The 19,169-nt window shown below is 34.9% G+C and overlaps 1 protein-coding gene across 2 annotated transcripts in view; it reads right to left on the bottom strand.

Moving 5' to 3' along the window:
* The window catches only part of LOC140045019 (uncharacterized), a 53,061-nt gene that overhangs the window by 9,506 nt on the left and 24,386 nt on the right, over positions 1 to 19,169 (bottom strand). For both annotated transcript variants that reach the window (XM_072089755.1, XM_072089754.1), the window contains 3 exons: positions 14,503 to 14,565; positions 13,787 to 13,861; positions 6,985 to 7,083 (listed from right to left, as the gene is read on the bottom strand). In XM_072089755.1, the coding sequence (XP_071945856.1) occupies positions 6,985 to 7,083; positions 13,787 to 13,861; positions 14,503 to 14,553 (225 nt within the window). In that variant the 5' untranslated portion in view covers positions 14,554 to 14,565. The remainder of the gene's footprint in view (positions 1 to 6,984; positions 7,084 to 13,786; positions 13,862 to 14,502; positions 14,566 to 19,169) is intronic.

Here is a 19,169-nt window from a genome sequence, read left to right as displayed (position 1 = left end):
AAAAAAAGTCCGGGGATTTGGTGGGAGAGGGGGAGGGGGTTGGGAATTGGGGTTCAAGGGATAGTGGGGATTTTGCTTAGGCTAGGGGTAGTAGGCTATCAAATTGACCAGAATTGTGGTTGGAAAAAGTATTTTATTTATTCCCTGGGAAGGGGCTGAGTTTGGGATGGGGATGTAGGGGTGTCACGAAAGCTCAGACCACGAAAGCTCAGACCCCCTAAGACCTAAGATCACGAAAGCTAAGACCCAACACCTAAGATTACAAATATTTATCTTTCGCACCTGCCTTGTATTTTAACTCCCAACATTTATTCTGAATACCACACCTTAGAATTGGCACTTTCATGAAAAAGAATCACATAAAAAGTAACAAATACATTTTTAAATTGATGATTTTACAGACGTTTTTCTCGCACACAAAATGACTAGCCTACAGTACAGTAGGCCTACTCCATGGGCCATGTTCAATGTTTTTGTTTCTATGGAACGTCAAAAGAGCAAAAATTATATAGAGGGCTGAAAACTCTGTGGAGTCCATCTACAGTGTGGATGGAACAATGTAAAATTAAAATTGTAATGATAATAGTATAATCATGCAAGTACGAAGAAATAAATACTGGCAAATAAATTTTAATTTAAAAATCATGATAAGTTTTTTTGTTTCGTTTTCTTTCTGTTTTTATACTTGTACTATTATTGTTGCTCTTTTGGCGCTCCATAGAAACAAAAACATTGAGCATGGGGAGCTCGAGGAGTTACATTGTCATTACAGTATACAAAGAAACACATCTGTTAAATCATCAATTTGAAGGATTTATTTATTTGTTATTATGTGTTTCTCCTTCTGAAAGTACTTATAAGTCCTAATTTTAAAGTGTGGTGTTCAGGATAAAGTTAGTCAACAAATTTGGAGTCAAAATACAAGAAAGGCAGGTGCGTAAGAAAAACATCCTCTGAAGCAACACAATGGAGTAAATATATACCAACAAACAACCCGTCAAGTTTGTTTGTTGTAAAGAAAAAATATACATTTACTCAACGGGCGAAAATAATGTGAGTTTATCTATGTTTTGCGGTAGTATTAAATTATATTTATGGTAATAAATGAAACCTACTGTGTTTAAAATTATGTATGGATAAACAAGTATTGTTTTTAAGCTGTAGTATATATTAGTATTTGTAATCTTAGGTGTTGGGTCTTAGCTTTCGTGATCTTAGGTCTTAGGGGGTCTGAGCTTTCGTGGTCTGAGCTTTCGTGACACCCGGGGATGTAGGCCTATCATCATGACCGAAACTGTACTGGGAATGTTTTAAACTACATTTGAAAACTGCCACTGAGGGATTATGGGATAAGGACTATAAACCGTAGGTCCAGTGTACACATCTAGCTCGTGTGCACTTTAAAGAACCTAATACATCTTTCGAGACGAGTAGGGGGTTACCCCGGTGTATTAGTACATCACAGCCACTGATCACCAACTGGGCCCTCTGGGAGACCAGTCTTTGACTGAAGAGGTTACCCAGTATAAATATATATTTCAATTCAATTGAATGATGGCTAACATAATTTGTACTGGAACCGTCTTAAGCACATCACCCAGTATCTGGGGTGTGTTGGGAGGGAGGAGGAGCGGAAATACTGGCCGAATGAAGTAGCCTATATGATTGAAATTGTACTATAGGGAAAGTTACTACTTTTGAACTGTCCAGGGAAGGAGTTAAGGTTTGTTGATTGTGGCTGGGATGGTGAGAGGAGAAGGGTGGGGAACCGCAGTATCAAAATTGGATATTTTAATTATCAACTAATATGACACCTATTCATTTACACACTTTACAACGTACTTAAACTATAGGCATATCATAGCTATGTATACCCCTCTCATTTAGACGCTAAAGTTGAATTGAATTTGATTTGCACTGAGAAGAATAGGGAGATAAATTAATTTTGAAACCCGTCCTAATTTTGACATTGACCTGTTTTGTGCTCTTCTGTTTTGTTTTATATTTTAAGAAATGACAAAAATAATTTAAAGTTAGCTTGAGATACTGTACTGTCAGTGTAAATATATTCTTTAGCTAAACATACAAGGCTACTGTAGAAATAAGATTTTGGAGTCAGATGAAATGTAAAAATAAATCTAGTGATTATCCTTCTGTAATGTATCATAAAATTGCTTCAATTCTACTGTTTTATGACAAGGCTTCATCATTTAATGAACTTTTTCACTCTTTAACGTTTGTGATTCACAAGGGTTGCCTGAATGTCCGCATCTGCTGGATTACAACTTAGATAGTCTTCAATTATAATATCCATTAATTGTTTTAAATTTACTTGAAAGCATCAATGTTTAAAATAGTTATAGGATACAATGAAATAAGTTTTTATTCTTAAAAACATGAAACACAGGACCCTTAGATTGCTATCATCAAGCTACAACTCTATTCTCAATTCTTAATTGTCCCAATGTTGAGAAATGCCAATTTATGTCTATTGTTCCGTTATCCTTTAAATTATATACAGGATCTTGAGTTAATAAAGATTTTAATCAAAATTTACAATTTAATTTGTGCTACTATGTTAAGGCAACTTCTATTAAATTACAGTAGTTAAATTTTCAATAACCGATTATTAATCTTTTAATTATTTAATTTTGTTTATTTATGTATAGGTCCCTTATACTAATTTTGAACATCAAGAGACTTTTTAATAAGCTTGTACAAATGTTTTACTTGGTGCAATATTTTTTGTATTTTGTTGTTTTAATTTACAGTATATCTATTGCTCTTTGCCCAAAACCACCCTGCGTATTACTACCTAAACATCGCTTATGCAAATAGAAGGCACAAAAGATGTCACCTTCTAAAAGGGGATTTTCAAGCTTTACGTCACTGTTTTTCGTTAGTTGCTAGGTTTTGCAGAACGAGAGCTACATCGTGTTTAAAAGCCAGGGCGGTTATAGTAATTGTTTTGCTTTATTTGCCCCTGACCATGTGCTTTTTTCTGTTCTGTATCTGTTTTAATATTGGTCGAATGAATAAATGAAATGAAATAAAATAACAAACATTTAAAAACTGTGTTGTACAACTCAAGTTCTCATTTTAGCATTGAATGATGAAATCTTTTACTCACATCAAAAATATTGTGTTTTATGTGTATATAAGATCATGCCTGCACAAACGTGAAGTACATTTGCTAATACAAACAGTTGATTAAAAGTTTTAATAGATGATTTTGAGAATTTTATTTTATACAAATAACAAGTGTTGTTCATAATTATTTCAGAATAAAATTATTCATACTATTTTGGCATATTATTACACATTTATTGATCAATTCTGTTTTTTTTTTTAAACATTTTAAGAATGTATTACTATTCGATTATAAGTAAAATGAAGAGTGAAATTTCAGATTAACATATAATGAAAAATAATGAATGTATGACTTATTTTGAACATTTTGCTCCATGCAGGCATATCTGATTGCAGATTTCAGTACTGCCCACTTGAGCAGCAACATGTAATGGTGTATGACCATTCTATTGAATATATTAAACATTAACAATATTACAAAACATACAGTACAACATGTTAATACGTAATAAAATAAAATGATTAAATATCTTATAGTTTTATACAACATCCTTATTGAATAATAAATGTTTATCTTGCATTTTGATCTACTTGTCCTATTTTCCCACAACAATGTCTTCAGTTAATTTTCTAAACAACACATTTTTAAATATTGTTTTATAAAGCATGTACAATTTGTTGTTTTGTGTGAGCTATTCCGATTTGTTTTACATTTGAAAATATACATTATGCGGTTAATAAAAAAATAGCTTGTTACTTTGGCATTTTGTTTGTTCTATATGCATAGATAGAATATTGGTCAAAATAAATATAAGGCCAAAGAAAATAAATAAAGCAAAACTATTTTGGGTAAAAAATAGCATACAAAATATTTGACATTCTTTTTTTTAACTATTTAGTTTTAGTTATCTGTGATATGCTTTGAAATATTTTTGATAAGGTCCAATATAAATGATTTATGTATGTACTGTATATAATATGCACCAAAAAAAATAATATTAATAATTGACAATAAAGAAGCAAATGAAACAAAACTGTTAGAATGACGTTAGATCTATTTGACAATTGAAAATAATTTACATGAGACAACAATTTATCAGATTTACTTTAATGTGTGTGGGTGTTTATCTAATGAATTAATTGTCATCATGACATTTTTATTAAGATCAGTATGTAGAGGAATCATTATGAAACAAATAAATTCACTTTAATCAGAGATATTATGTACTGTGATCTGATCAATAGAACAGTAATAAGTGACACAAAGCTACTCCACAGTAGTTAAATACAATGATTACCTCTATGATCTTATAGCATTAGCTGTGATTGAACATGAAAAATTAAATTAGACTCAACATTTTTTAACAATTTGCAACTATTGATGATTTGGTCCTCCTAATCCTATTATTAAAAATAGGCGTACATATCATACATCACATACCTTCTACTATAGATAAGTAAAAACATTACTTTATTGGAGATAAAATTGATGAAAATGTACAGAATAATGGAATGCTATATGATAATAATGAAATTTGTCTCACAATAAAACTTTATAAATCGTATTGAACATTTATTTAAATTAAAAATGTCCTCATTGTTTGTATATAATCCTGTTTTACTGTTTCACTATTGTTGTAATATCCTGTAATTATCACACTTCTCACACAAATTATTAGTTACAAAGTGACAGGTTATTCCGAAGTGATACAAACTTGTTATAAAGTGCATTGTTTATTACAAAGTGTGACAGTATACATCTTCTTAATATGATACTTCATAATTGTTTTCATCATCATTGTGTTCATTATACAGTACATGCTATACCTTTTCATCTATGTTGTCAGTGAATATGACTAAAAATCTCTTCGGTAAGGCTTTAAAGAGATGATACTTTAGACATTAAATCTGTTACTTGTGTTGGATATTTGATGTGGGCATTTTAATTCATAGAAACAATTCTGTTATCTATTGCCTGCTTGAATTATATGTAATTAGCATTGGTTATTGACAGAGTTGTACAATTGGAATCTTGTAGACAATCAATTGATCGTGCTAAGAGCTGCTTATTATGTAGCCTACTACAGTATGCACATAAACAACTAGGAAGACACTCCGAGAGTGCATACCTCCGCCTGCTGTAAAATTCTTCTACATCAGATTTAGTCACCGGAAAGTGTGTGTCTTATAATGCTGTGTGTGATTTAGGCTAATTTCACTACAAGCATGTGTATGCGAGTTTGGTGTAAAGGTTATGTAACCCGCCTTTCAATTAACAATAGCTTCAGTTGACTAACAATAGAACAGCAACGCGAAAAACACACGGGTGAATTTGAAAAGAAATAAGCCTTTTCAACTACTCGCATCAAAAAACCTGTATATTAAAGCCCCATTCCCTACGTTTTTTAGATCTAATTTAAGATCACAAACTATATTTAATGTAAAAATAATACTATATGGTCCTATTGCGATAACTTTTTTCGTCTTTAAACGGTTAAAAATGTGAAAAATAAATCGATTTTAATAATTATAGCGGCCCGCTATAAATCCCAAAATGCATTGCGCGCGGATTGATATTTTTGTTTTTCACCTGTAATTCGCCCACTTTTCGATCGATCGTGAAGCCAAAACAAATGGAAGACTCCTAACTTTTCAGCGAAAATACCGGGTGTTCCCCAATTTGTATCAACGGAGTCTGGCAAAAATAGAAAGACAATTAATGCAGCAACTATACAACGTCAGGCTAGGTATATAGCTAGCGTACGATGTTCGTACGTTACCGATGTTTACCAGCTAGGCCTACAAAACTAAGCCTAGCTAGGCTAGGCCTGAGACCGTCCACGAGAGGTCGATCGCCGCGAGCTACTTAGGTAGTGCATTGTTTCTCACTTTTTATCATAATTTACCATAAAACGTACATTTAAGACAAGGAATGACATGGTTTAATGTTTTTAAAGTGATATATATGTATTATTTTCCAAAAAACGTCCAAAATTGCAGGGAAGGGGTCTTTAAATCTAATTATGTTTTTAAATCACAAATAATAACTCTTGACTCTTGTACAAAAATGAAGTTTTTTGGACAAGTAGTTCGAGAAAATGCAATTTTAATTTACTTTACTAGATGGTACGCGAGCGAATCGTGCCCACAGATGGTTCTCGAATACACAGTAATTTCAGCGTAACAAAACTGGCGATTTCAAATGTACGTACCGCAGGACTACAATACATTGTCATTTACAGAAACGAATAAATAGACAGGATGATTTATGTAGTCAACTAAAATTAGCACCCTGGGAATTAATAATCAATAGCAAAAATATTTAAAAACTGTGGTGTAAAATTCATTTCACACTTTATTTCTAAAGCAGCATTCGGCAATGAATTATGGAAAATAAATGTGTATATTATTGAATACACATATTAATGTTATGGTATAACAGTGTGTAAACAAGTAACTTGAAGTATACATGTTCTTAATAAAAAAATTTGATTGCAAATTTAAACAGAATAGTATGAGAATTTGTAAAAAAAGAAGAAAATAAGTTATTACGCATGTGTTTATAACTTATAATATTCATCATTTCTTTATTGACCTATATATACACACCAGTATTGTGTTATTCTATTCATTTTAAGAATGTACAAGATATATTTAAAATATGTTTGTTATGAGAATTGGTATTATTATAACATAACTACAATAGTATAATAACATGGATACTACAGTAGTGTATTGTCAACTAAATTAATCTTCCCATAGAGATATTATATATGATTTTCCTAAAGTCTTATAGTGGTGGTAGCATCTAAATTCTAAAAACAATAGTTTCAATTTATTGATTTATTTCACTGACGGTTTAAATTAATGTTATAAACTGTGTGTATGACTTACATTATTCTGCATATTGACATCAGCTCCACCATCTAAGACCAGTTGGCAGATGGTTGTATTACCTTCTAGAGCAGCACATATTAATGCTGTATCGCCATCCTATTGAAAATATTAAATAATAAATAAGGTTACAAAACATGTAACTCATATTCCTTAATATCTAACAAAAAAAAAATGACTAATAATCTTATAAATATCCTTAATTTAATAAAAGTTAATATTTTTTTCAATATTGACAACAATCAACTTTAAATGATTTTTATTTCCACCAAGCATTGTAAAATGTATTATTATTATTATACTATCTATATCATCTATTATGATAAATTTTATTTTGAAATAGTTGGATTGAATGCAAACTATTGTGTAAAGAAAAGCTATCCTACATGTTTTAAACAATTTTCTTTATAGGATTATTAAGTGTAATTATAGTATAAAACTATAACATTTATTTTAAATTTCAAATTGTGTTGTAGCTGTTATTAATAAGACAGGTTTTCACTATTCAATTGCACCACTCCAACTTGTAATAGGCATACTTGTTGATAATCATTTAGGCATGGAGATATCTCCATGATTTAGGCCTACTGTTTATTAGTGTGTGTTTGTGGTAGGCATTATGTGTGTGTATTCAATTACACCACTCCAACTTGTAATAGCTTGTTTATAATCATTTAGGCCTACTGTATTAGTTTGTGTTTTGTGTGTAAGGCATTTCTATTTTGTACATCACAATTGTTGACAATGTAATCATAACCTCTCCTTTTATTCAGAATTATTTAGTATATATTTTCTTTCATATTATTTTGTCGTGTAAAAAATATAAATCTAATAAAATTTTTAAATCAATAAAATTAATCAATTAAAACTTAATGTCTTTATAACAAACATTGTATATACTAATTTTCAGCATTGCTTTGATATACATTTAGAATCTATGAAATGATAAGACAGTATGTTATCATCATAAATTAAGACAAATTAGGCCTGAACATAACATACTAATTATGTGCCAGTTAAATGAGCAATCATTTTTTAAGCTTAGTTTATTGTGATTATTTGCCATCATTTATACAAGTTTAATTTGTTGAACCAGTTTACTATGTATTAGTGCATATAGTGATACTAGTGTGTCTTAATTATATTATCACAATTATTATGAATTGTAATGTATACCATCTACCAGTCATAACCCTAATCTATTTCATTCAAAATTAAATAAGATTATTATAGTTATACACATTTTTTTTTGTGAACTAGGTTTGTTTATTATCACTCTCACACTCACAGTGCTAAAACATTTATAAAATTATACCATAAGGTTGATTATTGAGAACATCCATCTTGAAATAAATGAATCCATATCATATGGCCGAGCGGTTAAGGCAGGGACGCCGTTTACCGTACCTAAAGAGCCAACAACAACATCGGCAAGGGTTCGAGGCCGACTCGCTCCTAGTTCTGGTGGTGGAACAAGTCTTCTCGGATAAGGACTATAAACCGTAGGTCCAGTGTACACAGTTATAACCTGTGTGTACTTTAAAGAACCCAGTTCATTATTCGAAAAAGAGTAGGGAGTTACCCCGGTGAACTGGTTCACACAATAGCCCCTGTATCAGGGGGATTACCACCTATCTGATAGGACAGTGATTAATTCACTATTGGTAATCCTTGGCCACATTGCCTAAAGACATAAAATAAAAATAAATAAATAAAATCCACAAAATCCCTCTTGAATCTCTTAAAGAAAGAGGATAAACATAGTTCTTGGTATCAATTTCTATAGTTTATTTACAATGTGCCTACTGATTTAATAACTTTAAATATTTCAGAATCTGAAAGGGTTTCTCATTTATTTCAAAACTAAATTTCAAACACAACAGAGACACAAACATGCAGTACAAATAATAAATATAGAACAAAGTAAGAGTAAAACAACATTATATTAAATATCATTTTTATAGAATTTTTAAAATGTTTAGAGGATTAATGTTAATGTAATATTTTAAGATTTGAGTGTCATAAGGACAAATCAATCAATTTATTTGTAATTTAAATATTCTTATGTTTCCTCATCTTTATTGTTTCAAATTAATTTATCAAATTTCAGCATATCACCGGGCGGTTTAAAAATCATGTTCTGTGCCTGTTGCGGTTTATCTTTCTGTCATGTTGCTCAATCTTAAGCTATGTCTACACTATCACTACATAAGTTTGACAAAAAAAAGTGTGCTCTATGTCCAAATATCATCATCGCCATATATGTGCACATCACATTTATTTCTCACATAAAGTTTGATAGTGGTAGACAGAGCTTTATAATGATCTACAGTAGTTCAAAATTTTGAAAGTTATGTAATATTATATAATGGGTGTGGCTTTAGTAATGGCATCATTATATTGTTCAAATTATATTTTATATAGTTCCGTGGTTTTGTACATGTCAGCTTTAATTTAATACCAAACATGCCATATTAATTTGATTTCTTAAACTTTCCCACGAAGTTATGTAATATATAATGGGTGTGGCTTGATAACGTCATTATATTGTGAAATTATATTTTTCTCATGCTAGAAGTATTTCACATGTCATAAGCTATGATTTGATAACAAACTTGACATATTTATGTAATTTATATTTTTTAGATATTTTTACATAATACATTATGACGTCATTAAATTGTTCAAATTTTTGGGCACCCTTCTAGAATTGTTAGTTAGGTCCTAAAGAAGGTTTCTGCCAAGTTTGGTGCTTTTGTCACGAAGTGCACAAAAAAAGTGCTAAGCGCCTAAATTGTCATCGCCTTTTTTGAAAACGCATGGACAATGGAAATTAACAATGTACTGTTCACTAATTTAATTAAAATCGCCGCCTAAAAATCCTACCTAGGCTAGGCCTAGTAGGAGACGACACATGTTAGTGGTTAGCCTAATTTAGCCGTACGAGACGACATCGTGCACCGAATAGACATCGGAGTGGAGTCTAGTTTCGGCGGCCTAGGCTAACGCTAAATTATTTACTCCTACCTTGGCTTAGCAAATTATAAATACGCCGACGTAAACATAAACAAATATATGCAAAATCAATATATTCCATGTTAAGATTTAACATAGGCTAGTAGGCCCAATTATTACGACATGTCACTGTGTAAAGAAAATGACCCTAGTATTCTGTAGCTAACCCCGACCATAATTAATTTTGAGTGAAGAAAACATGTGCTACGTATAGGTGGTACTGTTAATTTGGAGAGAGAGTATCGCGTTTGATGTCATGAGACACAAAATCTTCGTCGCGTTTTTCAATAATATGAAGAAAAAAAAATTCTAGGTCTGTGCGCGATCGACGTTCCGATAACTATATTTAGAATGTTAACGATCTTTTGTTGTCGGCATCGTTTCTGGTTCGACTGGACGTTTTATTTTTAGAAGTTTGCCTAAGCCTATTTACTACTACTAGTTCATTGTGGTTCACCGAGTGGTGCCATCATGCCTCTACCGTGGGAAATTTCAATTTATTTATATATTCGCCATCAGTCGAGTAGATAAAAAAACATTTAAACGATTAATAATATTTATTAATAAATGCTTCCGAGTAATTTACAACTTGGTCCTCCGTCAGTCAAATTTGACTCATTAATTTTGCACACCTTGTTACCTCACAAAAAACATCGTAGGGTTGTCTACGAAATGCATTTTTCCGACCTTATTATGAAATGCGTGGGTTTGGCGCTGACCACCACTCATGACATGCTTGAGCTGATAGGGTTTGATTTCAGCCTCAAGAAGCAGTGGGTAGTGCACCAACATGTTGGTAACTACCACAAGTAGTTTGTGTCAATATCTATATTAATTTGCATGATTGGTTCATGACGTATATTTTAAATAGGGAAAATGTTACAAGTCAATCATTAACATTGATGACTGTCATTTGCCTCAGATGGACATTGATGGACATTTATCAAAAGGTGTTTTCATGTACAAATTTAAGAATAATTTATTACCAGCTAACTTTTCTAATTATTTTGTTAAAGTGAACTCAGTTCATAATTATGGCATCAGGTCCTTTGATACTTATCGTCCTTATAATTTTGTTACCGATATGGGTAGAAACACTATCCGAGGACATGGTCCAAGTTTATGGAACAGTATTGATGCTTCTATTCGTAATTCATCATCTGTCAAAGTATTTAAAAAGTTGTATAAAAATAATTTGCTCTTAACTTATCAATGAGTTACAAATATGTTTACATTTACATTGTTCTTTTGCTTTTTTGGTTTTATCGCACTATCTTTGAGTTCATATGTCAACATGTTTAGCTAGTATTGTCTCGTCCTGTGCTTCAATTATGTTTGTATCATGTATTAATTATTTTGTTAAGGTGGCCAAATACTGTACAAGCTTTGCTCTTTTTTGGTCATCCTTCCATTTTTGCTTATATTCATGACACTTGTTTATATTGGAATATAAAAACTGAATGTGAAACTGATGTTCTTATTCAATGGAGTAACATGGGAAATTAATTTTCAAATTATTTCTATATCACATTCTAAACATCTCATCACATATTTGTATCAGTTGAATGGTTGTATCTTTGAGAGAACACTAACTGATCTTGGTGTCAAAATAGCATCAGACTTTAATATGTTGGGATGATCATATCAACTAAATTGTTAATAAATCCCAGAGGCGGATCCAGCCTTGAAAAATAGGGAGGGGGAAAAGGGGTTTGTGACAAAGTTTGAACAATCGGCCTCAGGAACTGGTGGGGGAGTGGGAAGTTTTTAGTGGTTAGGTTTTGTCAATTTGTTAATGTTATGGTACATTTTATAAATGGACAATTGAATTGTTTGTATGGGCCCATAGTTTCAAACTGCTGTGTGAAATTCGTTCTTTCATATTAATAAAAATACAAAAGCCGATGAGCTAAATTACTTGCCTTAAAAAAGTAATCTATTTTCAAAAGAGAGAGAGAGAAAAATAGGCAATATTTATTAATATAACCATGAATGATAATGTAGGACTTAATCATCTGAAAGATTATATTTAAAATCAATTTAGTATAGAGCTGAATAATAGAGTGTGTTGTACTATTTCACATAAACCATCATACCTATTTTCATGTTACAATCAGTGGCTAATTTTAGGGAGAAAAGCGTGCAAAGCACAGCATGTGTAATTATGGCCATCTATGATATTCATCTTGATAATTTTGTATAATTTTACCTTTTCTACTGAAGGCTGCAGGGTTACCAGAACTGCATCTGTTTGTTCTTATGTCTCTTTATAAGTTTCATTCAACATTTATTTAGAAATATTTATATTTATCAAGAAATAAAAGAAGCATACATTTACAATAACTTAAATGGTAACATTAAATAAGAAGTCTGTGAAGTGTAAAGCTAAATCCCCTAAATTAATCATATTTTTCAAAGGATTATTTCCATTTGGAATCTACTAACGTTTTGTATCAGATCGAATAATATTCCACAATTCATTAAACTATATGTAAACTTTACAAGAGAAAAATTGTTAAATAACTTTGACCCAGACATTACATGCACATGGGTATTACCTGTTCTCATTGTAGGTATTATATTATTTATTATTATTTATTCAAGCAAAAGATACATTTTACAAAATATAATACAAATCAACAAATTAAACAAACACAATGCAAGAAGAAAATATAAAATCATAGTCACTAGCTACCAGGAAAGCACAAAAGCAGCCTATAAAGACACTGTCACCAATTAGATGTGTACCTACATTATGCTTGTTGTGGCCAGGTCTTAAATGTTGCGCTTTATATATCAAACTGAAAATAGTATAATTTCAGCTATTTTTATATCTTAAATGTTTGTGTTTTTATGTTTTGTTATTTGTACAAGGGGTCCAATGTGGATAGAAGTGCTTGCCACCTGTTCATAACTTGTTTTCACTGTCTTGTGCCTTGTATTTTTCTTTCAGTGATAAAGTTTAATAAATGAAAAGTTTGTTTGTTTGTTTGTTTTATCTTTATACTGGGTGACCTCTTCAGTCAAAGACTGATCTCCCAGAGGGCCCAGTTGGTGATCAGTGGCTGTGATGTACTGTACTAATACACCGGGGTAACCCCCTACTCGTCTCGAAAGATGTACTAGGTTCTTTAAAGTGCACACAAGCAAGTTGTGTACACTGGACCTACGGTTTATAGTCCTTATCCGAGAAGACTCGTTCTACCACCAGAACCATGGAGTGAGTGAGCCTCGAACCCCTGCCGGTGTTATGGCTACGTGATTACGGTTCCACTGTCTTAACCGCTCGGCCGCTCACTCAAGTATATATTTCTACTACTCTAGTATGATGTTAATAAAAGTTTTTTTAGTTATCACATTATTATTATATTATTAACAGATGAATAATTATATCATCGCTCAGATTCTGAAATTAATTACAATTACAGGGGATTGGGTTACCAAGCCATTATTCAAATCCGGTATTAGCCAATCAAATTGTCTAAGCAAATTGTACTGAAAGACTAAATTATATTGACAAACCATCTAACATACAGGTAAGATACAATATAAACACACAATATACTTTAACACTAAAAACTGAAGAAGAAAGAAGTGAAACAATTATGATTTAAAAAAAAATGATGCTTTTAACAATCAGTGTGAATGTTAACTGCAAATATGCAACCAGAGAACAATTATAAAAGATCTTAAAAACAAATTAGTATATTGATGTATTTTAATTAGTGTCAAGTAATTTAACGTTGTATATCAAATTCATTACAAAGGAAAACAAATTGATGTATACCTGGTTCTTGATGTTGACAGCATTGTTGCTGACAATGAAATGGCAAATTTCTTCAGCAGTTTTTTCCCCTGCAATCTATGAAATAAAACAGATAGATCAATATGCATTCAGTTACATTTTTCTTAAAAATACATATACTATAGTAAACATAGACAATAACATACATTCCATGTTGTATTAAATTACAGCCATTATATTACAATATTATCATAATATATTAGATTGCCCAAATAAATAAGTTTTTTTTTTCTTCTTGTCTTAAATTTTGTATTTACATTAATTTTGTAAACATATTTTTATAAAATTTTTTTAATGAAATTTGTATTTAATTATTTGTTTAATATTTATTTTTGTATGAGGGGTAGCTGGTTCATTTGATTTACAGCAATGTATTTTGCTTAAGCTGCCCCTGCCCAGCATTTTTCATCTCTATGTTGTATTGTATGTTAATGTGTTGATATATCATGCTGGTCAAATAAATCAAAACAATCACATCAAATGAGCCAACAGCATAGAAGCACTACAGTGATTATTTTGTTCATTGTAATACTGTAATTTGTTGTCACTATTTAATTTATTTAGTTACTTGTTTTAGTTCTCTTTTGTTTCCATATCATAAGCTAATAGAACAATTTATTAAGTTGTTAATGTGATAGCATTGCTTAAATTGTTGCTGGTTAAATGCTATTATCCTAAAACAGTGTAAACTTGCCTACCTCAAGAGCATTTTCTGCACAAAGATTAACCAGATATCCATGGAGATCCATTGTATTGCTAAACTGAAAGAAAATACAAAAACAATGTATAATGCTTGTTTATATTATTTGAAAATTTTCAATTCAAATAAAAATATTTTTTATATTAAAGTAAACTGCATTAATAAATACACAGCTTCTTTTCACAGACATTAAAACATGATGATAATATTATGAGTTATTTGAATACTAGTGGTAGATACTTAATTATAAAAAGAAACTTGTGTGACAGCTCATCACAATGGCAAAGAATGAAGCAATCATTGGGATCATTTGCAGATTGTGGCTTTAAACTCAACCTAAATACTATCCCTTCCTCTAATGTTGACAGCTCATCACAATGGCAAAGAATGAAGCAATCATTGGGATCATCTGTAGATTGTGGCTTTAAACTCAACCTAAATACTATCCCTTCCTCTAATGTTGACAGCTCATCACAATGGCAAAGAATGAAGCAATCATTGGGATCATCTGTAGATTGTGGCTTTAAACTCAACCTATATACTATCCCTTCCTCTAATTTTGACAATAATCAATATAAATACAGTACTAGGACTAAAAGTACTGAACATGATGTTGAGTAAATAAATGTCTCATCTATCAACACTTTCCTCAACCAATGCCTCCTATATCAATTAATAATATATTAATTCTAGCTCTACAAGTAGGTAATGCTGAAATACAAACAAATCTAAAATATATAATGCTTTTTCTATATTAATACTTGAATGCAAATTGTTGTACAAAAGACCAACACTTTTATCTGATAACCAGGGCAATTCAATATATTCTGTAAAATTTACACCATAGGTTGTCCTTGTTTTATCATATAGTTGATTAGAACTACAAACGCATACTGTCTCATATACAGTTAAAAACAGGTGCAAGGAAATAAAGTACAATGCGATCCAACATAGGTTTCTTTAAAAAACATAACCGTTTTATGTGTTTCAAGAAATACACAAAAATTACTTTAGCATTTTTATTAAAACAATTTTACATTTCGTAAATCTGTATGCATGATGAATAATGATCTTGAAACAGGTTTGACTATAAAACCAAATACAGTATAATGCAATTATAAAATAAAAAAAGATGGTAACAGTAATTTTCTTACTCTATGTAATTAGGTATTGAATAAATCCATTATTAAACAAGTCATTAGTAGTTAATAATCAGAGACAAGACAAAACCAAACCAACTGAATGTTTACAGACAAAACCAAAGAAAATGATCATAATGAATTATTAATACAGTTGTGTACTATGAACTATTAATACAGTTAATGAAGTTGTGCTGTATGTACCCATTCAAATAAATGCTATTACACAAACCAACAGTGGTGTTGGTAGTCTATGAGTGCCGCTTACCTGGATAAACCAACATAAGCCTCTCTCTCCGACGAGAGGTAAACATTACGAAAAGAAGAACATTAATAACATTAATTTTTCCCCACCCCCGTCGGATAATGGATCAGTCCGCCACCAGTACGCCCTCAAGTGAGACACACCCACTTATCATCGTCATCATTTCTCAAGACCACCTGCCTGAGGGGACGGTAGGGAGGGCGTTTATCCATGTAAGCGGCACTCATAGACTACCAACACCACTGTTGGTTTGTGTAGTCTATATCGTGCCTAGCTTACCTGGATAAACCAACATAAGCCAGTGTAGCACCGGACTAGAGTCTAGTCGGAGGCGGGAGGCAAGGTAAACATTGTCATACGTACCTAGTGCCTGGGCTTCAAGATTGAAGCTGCCACCGTAGACTGGTTTGCGGAGGTATCCGACAGGTAGTGGGATGTGAAGGTGGACTGTGATCGCCACCATGCCGCTTGCAGGATGTCTGGAAGGGGCACCCCAGCAAACAGCGCCCATGAAGCGGCTATGCCACGCACTTGGTGCATATGTTCCGGAGGAGGCGTATTTGTGGAGTCGTAACCAGCCTGGATGGCTGCCACGACCCAGTTTGCCAGCGTCGACCTAGCAGCCGGTCGGAAGGGTGCAACAGTCGATACGAACAGATGTGACGCTGAGACCCGAATGGACTGTGTGCGTTTGATGTAAAACTTTAGTGCCCGCACTGGGCACCAAAATCTGTCTTCCTCAACCCCTGAACATGCAGCAATGGTGGGAATAAATACAGTCGGCGGCGAGAAGTTCAATGTCTGAGATTTTGCAAGGAAATCTTTCCTAAAAACTAACCGCGCGCCACCCCGTTCAAACCTGATGTGCCCTGGCTCCAGAGAAAGAGCGTGCAGTTCACCTCTGCGCTTGCACGAGGCTAGTGCAATCAGAAAGGCAGTTTTGAGAGACAGGTTGTAAAGTGATGCCCTACTCAGGGGCTCGAAGGGTGGACGCATAAGAGCGGCTAGGACGACATTGACGTCCCAACGTGGAATCAGGGCCTTAGTAGGAGGCCGTTCTCGAAACATCCCGCGAAGCAAACTGGAAATTGCAGGGGATGAAGAGATGGTCGAGCCGTCTTTAAAATTCGGAATTACTGCAGCCAAGGCAGACCGATAGCCGGATACGGTGCGAACTTGCAGACCTGACTCAAACAGGTAATGTAGGAAAGCGCAGACCTGGCCCAAAGTCACTTTCATAGGGTCGGTCTTCTGGCGCTTGCACCATTCGAAAAAGTGTTTAAATCGGCTATTGTAGACAGCAAGAGTGGATTCCCGTCGGGATTTCGGCGCGAGGGCGGCCGGACCATCTGGAATGCCTGAGTCTCTGAAACGATCCCTGACAATGGCCATACAGTCAGGTCGAGGGATATGAGGTTCGGTAGAGCAAACCGAGCTCGGCCCTGCGTCAGCAAGTCGTTCCGAATCGGAAGACGTAACGGCTGATCGTACAGAAGGCCTAGAAGCAGTGGAAACCACGGCTGCCTGGGCCAATACGGCGCTATTAGTAGGACTCGGCATTGATGGCGCTGAATGTGCGTCAGGACCAGTGGCAGTATTGAAATCGGTGGAAAGGCATATGCCCAAAGGTTGTCCCATGGTATGGACAGGGCATCCACCGCCCACGCATGTGCATCCCGATATCGACTGCAGAACGTCGGGAGCTGCGTGTTGCCTGACGTCGCAAACAGATCTACATGGGGCCGCCCAAAGTGGTTGAAGATCTGGGTGGCGATTATTGGAAGAAGACGCCATTCCGTAGGACGTAGAAGTGGACGGGACAGTGCGTCCGCCACTATGTTCAGACGACCCGCAATGTGGGCCGCTGACAGTTGGATGTTGTGTCTTATACACCACATTAGCAACGTCCACGTGTGGCAACATAGCGTGGGGGACCGTGTACCCCCTTGCCTGTTTATGTATGCCACGACGGTTGTGTTGTCGGAATTGACGAGAACATGGCGATTTGCCAGATGGGGAAGAAGAGCCTCCAACGAGCGCTCGACTGCCCAAAGTTCGAGCAGGTTGATGTGGGCGCGCGTCTCCTCGGGCGACCAGAGGCCGGAGACGCGAATGTCCGGAGACGGTATGTGACCGCCCCAGCCTACTTCGGATGCGTCCGTTTCCACACGGACATCCGGAATTGACCTTTGTATAGGTGTGCCCACAAGTAACCTGTCTTCCACGAGCCACCATTCGAGATGCGAGATAATGAACGCATTCGTTGGAACCACTTTGTGTAGAGAGTCTGATCTTGGGCGGTATGCTGCCAGAAGGTGCAGATGTAGAGGCCGCATCCTTAACCGGCAGAACGGAACGAGGGCGACGAAGCTGGCCAGTGACCCCAAGGTGCGTAGCCAGTCGTACGCCGTCGGAGCCTGAGCATTGATAAGATGTAGCACTGCAGTTCTTGCCTTGGCCACACGCTCGATGGATGGGCACGCACGGCCCGTAACCAAATTTATTTGGGCTCCGAGATACAGAGGGTTCTGAGAAGGGTGAAGACATGACTTCTCCTCGTTTATTATGAACCCTGCTTGTTCCGTCACGAGGCGGACAAAAGATAAGCTGCTCAGCAGCTGGTCCCTGGACTGGGCCACGATCAACCAATCGTCTAAGTACATGAATACTCTGATGCCGTGTTGATGAAAGAACGCCGCCAGGGTTCTCACTAGACGAGTAAACACTCGTGGGGCCGTTGAGAGGCCGAACGGCAGAGCTACGAATTGGTATACCTGATCGTGAATGCGGAAGCGCAGCCAACTCTGGTGCTCTTGCGCAATAGGCACGTGAAAGTACGCGTCTTTCAAGTCTATTGTGGCTGCCCAGTCCCCTCGTCTTAGCCCCAACAGGATAGATGAGACAGTCTCCATCCTGAACCTGCGGGGCCGGATGTACCGCTTGTTCAGACTTTTGAGGTTTAGGATGGGTCGCCAATCGCCCGATTTTTTCTGGGCGAGGAAAACGGTGGATTCGTGTCCCGAGATCGTAAGTTGTTCCTTTTGAACATGCACCACAGCTCCTTTCTGGAGCAGTGCTTCGAGGCCCGTCATGAGCGCTTGACTCTTTTCCGGCTCTGACGGAATCCTCGTGTGCCGGGCACCTCCGCTCACCGGAGGGCTCGAGAATTCGATACGATACCCGTGTGTCACGGTGGAGAGAACCCATCTGTCTGTGGTCAGGGTCTCCCAAACCCGTGAAAACCGTTTCAAGCGACCCCCC

Source organism: Antedon mediterranea, chromosome 3 (genome assembly GCF_964355755.1).
Source record: "Antedon mediterranea chromosome 3, ecAntMedi1.1, whole genome shotgun sequence".
Lineage (NCBI taxonomy): Eukaryota > Metazoa > Echinodermata > Crinoidea > Comatulida > Antedonidae > Antedon > Antedon mediterranea.
Note: the sequence above shows the minus strand (reverse complement) of the source record. Positions and strands in the feature narration are given on the sequence as shown.